This window comes from Glandiceps talaboti, chromosome 6, assembly GCF_964340395.1.
Source record: "Glandiceps talaboti chromosome 6, keGlaTala1.1, whole genome shotgun sequence".
Classification (NCBI taxonomy): Eukaryota; Metazoa; Hemichordata; class Enteropneusta; family Spengelidae; genus Glandiceps; species Glandiceps talaboti.
In genome coordinates, this window is record NC_135554.1 from 13,193,104 (window position 1) to 13,203,899 (window position 10,796).

The 10,796-nt window shown below is 35.9% G+C and overlaps 1 protein-coding gene across 1 annotated transcript; it reads right to left on the reverse strand.

Moving 5' to 3' along the window:
• Positions 1-1,523: 1,523 nt before the first annotated feature.
• On the reverse strand, positions 1,524-10,304 carry LOC144436313 (uncharacterized protein YfbL-like). The gene is made up of 8 exons (XM_078125065.1): positions 10,186-10,304; positions 7,761-7,975; positions 6,772-7,006; positions 6,432-6,604; positions 5,596-5,767; positions 4,040-4,153; positions 2,973-3,131; positions 1,524-2,511 (listed from the first exon to the last, which is right to left on the reverse strand). Exons 1-8 carry the CDS (start codon positions 10,247-10,249, stop codon positions 2,435-2,437), a joined length of 1,209 nt encoding a protein of 402 aa, XP_077981191.1. The 5' UTR covers positions 10,250-10,304; the 3' UTR covers positions 1,524-2,434.
• Positions 10,305-10,796: the final 492 nt, after the last annotated feature.

Here is a 10,796-nt window from a genome sequence, read left to right on the forward strand (position 1 = left end):
TGTAAAAATCAACAATCTCTTTGAGTACAAAAATGCACATGTCAGTGGAATGGTTCTTTTTGAACCCGAATCTAAAATCACTAGTCACAATATACTTCTCAATGCGACTCAAAATGCACATTTCAAATAATTTAGAAGCTGTTGTAACTATAGCGACTGGTCTATAATTATCTACTGAAGTGAGATCCTTAGCTTTATCCTTTACTATTGGCACAATTGTGGCATCCATAAAACTATTCGGAAGCCATCCATGGACAAAGAATGCAGTAAAACACATACTGAGCAAGTCAAAGACGATCGGGTTTGCGTAAATGAGGTGTTCAGACATTATGCCATCCCTCCCCATAGCTTTTCCTTTTTCTAGATTAAAAGCTGCCTCTTTAAGTTCATTAGGCGTAACGGTCATTTCGCAATCAAACTCGATATTAGACAGAGTTGACTGAACAAATTCCTTATTCTGACTGTTAGAAACAGAATTAAGTAAACTCTCATAATGTGTTTTCCACATACTAGCAATATCCCTATAGCCTGTACAACCACCAACTGTACTAGGTAAAGGACAGTTAGTGGCTCCAGAGCAAGCCCTTACGGAATTCCAAAATTTCCGAGAATTATTCTGTACAAGGTTGTTAGCCATAGCATCTGCCTTAGCCTTATTCTCCCTCCGCTTACAAGTCCTAAATGCTAGCTTGAATTTGGCTCGCGTTGTACGCATTAACTCCCAGAGGGGACCTGAACGGGGTTTACCATAAACCACCCATATCTTAAACGCATCCCGTGCACTATCATGTAGATCGCGTAAGTAATCATTCCAACCCGGCACTTCACGAAAATTATTCATATTTGAGTGTGGAATGCTATTTTCAGCAGCCTGCTTCAAGGCACTAATTACTTCCGAATAAAACAAATTCAAATCGGCAAGGTGGTCGCTGTTGGTACAATTTGGATCCAGACATTTAAGGGTATTACATGGAATGCAAACGTTGCTAAGTAATTCTCCTGTCATAAGCTGATAACTTGTCAAATTGTCATACTTTGCTCTCTGCCAATTCGGCCTAGCATTGATGCCATTTTGAGAATCAGAAGCGAAACGAGTTAAACCTGATGTTTCAATACTAACACCGATGGGGAAATGATCAGACGAGATAAAATCATGAAAAATCTCTACATTACAAATGGCTTTGTGCACAGAGTGGGTACTAAGACAGTGATCTAACCAATGTGTATTCCCATGGGCTTCACTATAAAACGTAAAATTGTCTTTGTTCCTACCCAAAATATCGATATCAGAAATAAACAAATTGTTCTCTCTACAATGTTGCTCTAATTCATTCCCAAACAGTGATCCCAAATCGGCATTAAAGTCCCCAAGAATTACTGTATTAACGGTTTCAACAATATATATATATATATATATATATATATATATATATGTATATATATATATATATATATATATATATATATATATATATATATATATATATATATATATATATTTATATTTATATATAGTAGCCAGTCTGTGCATCTGTAACGTTTTGTCCTAGTTTGTCCCTTTTTTGTTTGTTTCTTCTATGTACGTAATCTTACAACAGCTTCCATTAGGAAAACAGTGCTAATGCACTGTAATGGTGTATGTATATGAAAGATTGATAGATAAATAAACAAATAAACAAAAAATCAGGGGCTGCCACGTGTCCAGAAAATACCTCATTATTGAGGGCGGAAATCGATTTCACCAATTTAATGTTCCGTTTGTGATAATTACGCATGCATGCAATCATTCTGTCATCAGAGAATCAACTTATTAATTAAGTTTATTCTGAATCTCAGCTAGCAATGTATTTAACAAAGCAACATATACAGTTTAAAATGTATAACGGTTGTTTACATATTTCCGTAATAGCTCCAACCTAAAATAAAGGGTGGGTAGTACAATATACAACAAGTCAATCTATATGTATTCATGATTAGCTTAAATATTGCCACCTCTTTAATCAATAACGTGGTATGCTCTTAAATTTCCCAGTGTTTTTTTCAATGCTAAATGTTGCCAACTTGTTTTTATTGTGTATTTTCACTTGAATATCCAGTTTGTAAGAACATGGAGCAATTCCCCTAATAAAATATGATTTTGCATTTGAAGCAAAGCATGAAAATATTAATGTTTTCTATATTAATAAGCAACAACTATATGCAAATGATAGAATCTTAATTGTTACACATTTTCTAATTGATTCAAATACCAAACCGACCAAATGCAACGTAAGTACCATATACAAGAAATTGCATATTATCATTCAAAGAATTGGCGTGTTAAATGCCTCAATTACACATATCTAAGTTTACAACATGAAATTTTTTCGCCAGATTGTAAAAAACTGTACACCTTTTGGCTGCACTATACACACTAGCCTGGTAAGTGTTACCATTACATCAACAGTGACAACGTAATCATCAGACCAATGACTGCCAGATGTGTTGAAGAGTATGAAAGTCCATTAGCATCTGTAATAATAAATAGGATTGTACGTAAACTTAAATGGTACGATAAAAGTTACATTTTGTCTAAAAGCAATGACAGGGTAAAAGTTATATTTTGTCTAAAAGCATTTTTTTCATTGGGACTACATATAGCGGATTATTTTATCGATTGTCGACACGTTATTTTTAACAGCTTTACAATTACATCGATGACGAAATTTAAGCAACCATTTTCAAACACCGATCTCATAGATCGTGCTCGCCTGAACACGGGTGAGATCTGAAGGACACCGCCAGCGTTACGCCTTTGTGACGATATTCCTTGCTGAATGTTTACAGTTTAGAAGCAGAAGTAGAAGTAGAAGACTTTTCCCGATTCATGTATTTCCCTGCGCATTTAAGGTGATTTTTCTCAACGAATTCATGAAATTGCAACTTTCTCATTTTCATCCTTATTTTTTATAGTTCAGTATTTCATATTTTACCTGCACATACTTCTTCTAGGTTGTCAATACCTTGTTCAATCAACATGTTGGCAACACTTCTCGTTGTCTTTGCGAGAAACTTCATTTTGTCATCAGTGATGGATGTCACATTATCACATGGATTATGGTAACATTGTCTCATATCACCACGAAAGTTAGCTGAAAAATAAAACAATCATATTAATGGATTTTAAAACAAACACTTGAAATCAACATAGTGTTGCCATTATACACACCTGTAGTGTCTTTTAAACAGTAGCACCTGTAACCTAGCTGTTTTTTCTTATTTTTTGTTACATAAATTGTTACATGAATTTATTTTAAAAATGTTAATCTACTTGCCTAACAACCTCCGAGTCTGTTGTTATCTTTGCTATATACACCATTATTTAATTGTTGCTATGAGCGTAATCTTGTTGCTAGGTTGACATGTATTCGCTTTCTTTGATATATCCACTTGCCTAACCAATCTCATTGTTATCGTTGTAATATACACAACCATTTGGCTGTTGCTATGGGTGTGTTCTTGTTGCTAGGCAAACATTTCAGAAATGTTTACCCGCATGCCTACCGATCACGGTTTTTATCGTTTGCAATATACACTATCATTTGACGCTTGCTATGGGCGTGGTCACGTTGCTAAGAATATTTGCATACATTTTCGAATGCTTATTTATTTGCCTACCAATGACAAAAGAAGAGTGATTTGTTGATGGGACACTTAAACCCCCATGTGTGGAACTAACGTGAAATCATCGTGTATTATAATAGGCTAGGCCTGTAGTAATTTGCATCATCTTTAAACACAAAAATAAGCACGGGAGCATATTTGTTTCCATATTGATAAATTGTTCTCCGAGTTCTTTTTGTTCTCATATTGTCGACTATTTACATGTTCAGTGAAATGGTCATTCTATTATATTATATTACAAAGATACACCTAATATTTGCTGAATGTCATACATAGGATATTACATAAAATGTGTCCTGTAACAATTTGGGGTATGGTCGTACGAGATAATAATGATACGACGTGTATATATAGGTAACAATCAATTCTATACTACCTGTATCTGTTAGCAGAATAGCGCTAAGAGAGTTCGGAGGATGTTGCCAGAATCGTGTGTGATCACTTCGAAAGAAATCGCCATAAAATAGAAAGTCTTGGTCGGTAGGGACACCTACAAAAGGAAAGAAACATACATGATTAACAAAACACTGTACTACTGTTATTATTACTGGTACTTGTAACTGTACACTACACTACACTACACTACACTACACTACACTACACTACACTACACTACACTACACTACATTGTAATTGTATATATTTTATGTAACTATCCTCTTTCTCGATTTTGTGGCTTATTTTCTTTTCTTTGTTTTGTGCGTTGCGTATTGTTCTGACTTTTCTGTATTTTTAATTTCGAAGATTGGCCAGTCTGGCTAAAAATTATCTCGATTAAAAATAAAGTGAATGATAAGAATTCACTAGACACGTAAAACAAAGTAATTTAAGAGCATTACATACATAAACTCGTTATTGGGGAAATTGTTATTTGATCTTTAGGATGAATGTGGAGGTTGTTTTTATAAATATGCGTGTTGTCCTAATATTAAAACTTAACGATGTTATGCGAATCGAACTTTGAACTTCAGGATAGAGGTCAAGTTCAAAAGCCAAGGCCTGGCAATAAAAACCTTAATTTTGAATTGGCGAATATGGGTGTAGATACTTCAACTGCTGGTTGAAAATCTTTCATTTTTACGACAATCATGAGTGCTTGGCCATATAATACTGTTCAAGGTTGCCAAATATAGCGACGTGTATATATCTCCTCTACTACTAGTATCTCACATTTGTAAAATGTTTTTTTTCTTGAAATTCAGTCATGCCATTGGTATCTGAGATATGGCTGTGCACGGACAGACTGACGGACGAACGGACAGATATCGATCATTTCCGTTGTGCTTACAGGCTGTACCTACCCATTGAGGCTAACGACTATCCAAATAATTCTCCATTGCAAAATTATCAGAATTTCGCGTTTATGGAAAACGACTTCCGAGCAAGAGACATTAAGCGAGTCCCTCTTCATCAAATCACCATTTTAACTTTGTAGTATACGTACAGCTTAGGGGTATATCAATAGTTCAATGTAGGATATAAAAAATAATTCTTTTAGTTTCGAGATGAGAGGTGCACCATGTTAGTTCTTCCAAAAACATTTTTACTTTTAATGGATCTGTTTGTACTCCTCTCCTAAATACAAATAAATCGTGACATCTAGAAAAGGAACAATTTTTACTATAGTATTAAAATGCCTGGCACTAAATTACAGTACAGTGTCACTACATACTGGCTTTAGTAGTCATAGCATCACATACTACTACATAAATTGGAAAATGATTTGCTGTCTGAAATAATTTTCAAGTTTGGCCAATTTAGTTAGAAGGGGGGGCGGGTCTGAGGAATAAGGAAAAGACTTATTTTTCTCCTACATTGAATTATGGATCTCACCCCTTAGTATATCGTGGCAGAGAGTAAAAGTCAAATCAACACACAATAACATAATACTGTCAACGCTACACTCGGAAAAAAATTTTTTTTAAATCTTACCTGAAAATGGGAGGGGTATACTCTCATTTAGAAACATGTCATCGCCCACACCTGACCAGTGGTTGGTGAATCCTGACATTAGTGCAGCGTCGTTTGTCTGACGGCCAATGACAGTTATGAAATCTCCAGTAAAATTCCTACTGCTTATTTTATTGTAAAGGTCTTTGAACCCCTGTAAAACCAAACAGATGATGACAATTTGTACATTCTCTCCTGTAATCCAATCCTGCAATCTAATGAATTATCTGATTACGTTATCATGACTTACTTAAATTAATTTATTCATAAAAAAGAAAAGACTTTTCTATCTAGTATGTTAATATGTTAAAGAGTCAAATAATCATTACTTTGTACAACTGTAACTGCACCATTCATGTTAAATCGTCTGGACAATCGATGAATGTAGTGGAGTTGTAAACAATGTAACGACTAAAATAGTATTTACAGGGATTGATATAACTGATCACAATATCCTCAAATCAAAACTTTCCTGTACAGTGTGATGGATCAAACTCAACAAGACCATTTGTAGTTATTGTCATTTCTATGGTGACAGCAAATATGGATGGTTTGTTTGTTTGTTTGCTTGTTTTTTTGAGTTTTTTGTTTGGTGGTGGTGGTGGTGGTGGTGGTGGTGGCGTTTTGGGGTTTCACGCACAATACAGTCAGAATGTTTGGACACAAACCTCATAGACAATGATAATCTCCTCAAACAATCCACTCATCATCATGTATTGCTGCTCGATAATTGTCATTGCACGTTCTTCAGCAACACTTTTATCAGATGAAAGGGGATGCAGAATAGTGTAGTCAACAGCATTGTATAATATACTTACATCTTTAAAGCCCGGTGGAAAGGTTTGAGCATTTTCACCACTATCAAAGTTCATAAGGGTTTCCAGAACTATCGCACCCTTAAAGGAGCTATTCGTCCCGTCGCTATTCACAAGGAAATCAATCAGCCAATCGTTAACGAAGTGTTGACTTCCAATTAAACCTTTGCGAACCTCTTGTAAGGGATACAAACAAAACTTTGAATTGCAATAGCAGACAAATGTGTCCATGGTAACCATTCGTTACATTAATTTCAGTGATAAGTAACAAATAATATGAAAGTCAGATTTAATAGATATTTGATCTCATTTTTATTTTTTGATTCTTGAGACCTTATCTTACCTTCTTGCGATTCCTCAAGATCAAAAGCCACAAACACGATTGTATTGGTAGTCACGCATGTCTCGGATGTAACCAGCCGTGCAGCCTCTAACAGTGCTGCAATACCAGACCCGTTATCGTCAACGCCTGGTGTGGTTTTCACAGTATCAAAGTGCGACCCCAATAAGATCACTTGGTCGTCGGCGGTACCTTTCGTTTTTCCTGGGAGTATGCCGATGATATTTACCCCCTTGTACTGTAAGAAACGAAAGATATATTTAGAAATATTAATATACATGGACTTCAACGTTTCAAACATTATCTAGAATGTAATAACAAAATAATCGAAATCAAATATTAAAAATAGCAAATCCAAACATATTTGGTCGGAAAGTGTTTTCCTTCATGAAAAAATGTCTTCGGGGTAAAAGGAAAAGATAGGGATTGGACAGACTGATAGGCAGACAGACACACGCATGGATGGATGGATGGATGGATGGATGGATGGATGAACATACATACATACATACATACATACATACATACATACATACATACATACATACATACATGCATGCATACAGGCAGGCAGGCAGGCAGGCAGACAGGCAGGCAGGCAGGCAGGCAGGCAGACAGGCGAAACGATAAAGCCAAGACAGAAACAAAGACAGGCAAACATGCGATTAGACAGACAGACAGACAGACAGACAGACAGACAGGCAGGCAGGCTAATCATGTGACCTTGGATGATCTTGAATAGTACTGTAACAGAGCTACTGTTCATATCTGTCTAATTGTAAGCTGATTTTCACAACCAAATTACCTTACTGTCAAGATATCAACTCGCTTTTCATTCCTGACAAATCTATGAAAATCATATTTATAATGTCTCATAAATATAGACATATTCTGAAACTAGGCTATTTTAAGCAACCCCTAGATCTAAAATCATATCCTCGCCATCCATGTAATGTGTTGACTGTATGTGTGTGTTGATATAAATGTACTACAATTATTCGTATTCTTACATTTTGTCCGGCAAATTCCACACTTCGCACATCTAGATTGTAACTCTTCATTGTTTCTGCTATGTAGTTAATAGCATTGTCCTTGTTTGTAGGGTTTACATGGTGATTGCGGTTCTCGGAGAATTGGACTTCAAGGAGCGTACGAAGGTTACCAGCTATTGTATTCAAGTCGTCCTCAGCATCAATGGAAATGCACACTATTGTACGAATATATATAGACAAATAAAGGAAATATATTAAATATATGTTGGTTGTGTAATGAGAATAAGTCTGCAACAATTTTAACTTTATTATATATATATATATATATATATATATATATATATATATATATATATATATATATATATATATATATATATCTGTCATTTTTATTTAATTTCTAAACGAGACGTGATGTGTTGCCTTTGTTTTCGTCATTGATATGATTGCTTTATCTACTAGCTTTAACTACATGAAGAGCTTCATTTACGGTGGAAGACTACTCAATGAAAATAAATACAATAACAGTTATTAAATAAACCTTTTTATTCTAGAGAGTGATGTTATGATTTCACGTCACATAAGTTTGCGCGATTACTAAGCGACATCAAATTTCATCTATACCCCACCTCTATTGTTCTGACACCGATCCACAGCACAATATTATGTGAAATAAAATTTCAATTTGTTTTTTTTTTCTCTTGGCAATCAAGCAAACTTTGTGTGGTGTCAAAACATGCGAGGACTCAAGAGAACCCAACGTTTATGAAAATACCTCGACGGGTGGGGACTACTATATAGAAGGTCATTCCGATCAAACGAGTGAAGCGAAAACTAAAGAAATTATGTCGATCAAGTTTATGCATGCAAACCTAGTTTCTCGATTAGTCCATTCAGAAGACGACAGACGTCACTAGGTAAAACAGCGCCAATGATGTCTTAGCACAACTGTTAAAGGAACAAAATACAATCCTCACTAGGGTCGTTATCTGCTATATGATTTTGGTATGGGCGCAGTAATAAAATTTGCAGCATTTTATAGCCCGTGTCATTGAATATGGTTAATTACACAATAAAATGATAATAACGATGATAAATTAGTGTACCTTTGGAACTAATTTACAAGCACTCCTACAGTTGTATTCCTTCGTATCTTAATAAAGTACAGAACAAAGAAACTCATAACAGACCGTTATTCGATGTAATTACACTGGGCGTTAGATCCAGACCGTATATATATATATATATATATATATATATATATATATGGGTTTAGATCACATAGTCTATTTTCTTTACGATACCGCTACACGATTTATACCTTCACTTACTCACTCACTCAGTGTGGTTTAGTTAGCGACCACGTTGGCATCCAGACTAAGACCAAATGACATGTACATTCTGCATAATCGATCATGATCGGTCTCCGTTACTATATGTACCCCGAATACAAATTTTAAGAACAGTCGCACAATAGAGTGTGGTCGTAAGAGGTCTCAACAAAACAAGACCTTGAACTGCTGTAATGAATTTTATGTACAAAAGACAGCAGCTGCAACTTATATTGGGGTTACTGTGAACTTCAAGGCTAGTGTTTTAAATGTACAGCGTTTGATTTCTCTAACTTATGACGCAGGGACAATACAAGTGTCTGACTCCCGTCATGACCCAAGTAATACTTTGCATATCAGGTGAGTGCAGTTAAATTGTCGTCGGACATGACAAGAATTGTTAATAACATCGCTATATTTGGCCAGACAAATATATAGACACCCATACTTAAAAAGAACGCTAACCCAGCAAGTAAGCTTATTTCAAGATATATAAACAAACAAGGGCCCATTATAAAACTGTTAACATTCCACAGGACACCAACTTCACACTGACCTGTGCGAGATAACCGAAAGGTGTTTTGCACAGTATCAAGTAGACGTGCTCAATTCTCCGGGCTTTTCGCCTCTTTATTTGAATAAAAAAACAGTTTTAATGTTTACACACAATTGTGTTCTTTGTGTGAAATAGCGACGTGTAGGTGAGTGGTTGCGAACAGTCAGGTTAACAGTAAGTTAGCCATGGGAGACTAGTACGTAACTAGTAACGGTGACCAAATTTTTCTTCACCAAATTTAAATTGAATAAAAAGTTGAAAACTTTTGAAGATTATGAATTATGAGACAAAAAATCTGGACTGGGGCCAGTCTCTGTATCATGCGGAAAGAAGGAAAAGATTATAAAGATTATAATGTTGTATATGGGCGCCACGCCAAGTTGTCGCGTGTATACGATAGTATGTCAATTGTTCATGACTTGCACGCTGTTGTTGTTGCTTTATACATGCCCTTCACTTTCAACTTCTACGCTAACTGACATGCTAATTTTGCAACTAAACATGGAGGACGGTGACTAGCTATATCCGAGATACTTACTTGAAGTGAGCACCGCAATCGCAACAGTCAGAATCCTCAGCGTAGAGAAGGACATCGCAGCCATGACGCTATAAGCTGATGTGAGTGCTGTTACATGTATAAATGGGAGTGGACGGAAGGACCCCGAGGTTGAATCGGTGTCAAAGTTCAAAGTACACACAGGATAGTATGATCAGCGACATTGTAATTGGCAGACCCCCCCCCCCCCCCTTGGCTGGAGAAACTGACCGGTCCCATAGACTAGAAATGATATGTGTGGGCTCGTTTTCGACTTAGTTTCAAGTATTTTCACGTATAAACAGTCTGAATGACGAGGAAACGTCGAACCATGTATTTTATCAAATTTCTTGAATATCAGCATTAAACTATAATTTTCGTTCAAATACGTGCTCATGAGGTTGCCATCTAACAATCAGTGACTTTGTGATTATTATTCTAATCCTGTCGTAGAGGGCGTCGATTTTGTTTTTTAAATTTTGCCACTCACTCACTCACTCACTCACTCACTCACTCGAATGACGAAATATGGCCAGCCGGTCAAGTAAGGCCTCCTAATGAAGTGATCGCACATTCAGACAATCACATGTGCTTAGTTTCATTTCACCACAATT

Excerpts from the sequence above, each read along its gene's own strand:
- LOC144436313 (XM_078125065.1), bottom strand. The coding sequence starts at position 10,249 with ATGGCTGCGATGTCCTTCTCTACGCTGAGGATTCTGACTGTTGCGATT. Across the intron at positions 5,768-6,431 it reads TTCCACCGGGCTTTAAAGAT|GGGTTCAAAGACCTTTACAA; the intron begins GTAAGTATATTA and ends TTGGTTTTACAG. Across the intron at positions 4,154-5,595 it reads TATACCCCTCCCATTTTCAG|GTGTCCCTACCGACCAAGAC; the intron begins GTAAGATTTAAA and ends TTCCTTTTGTAG.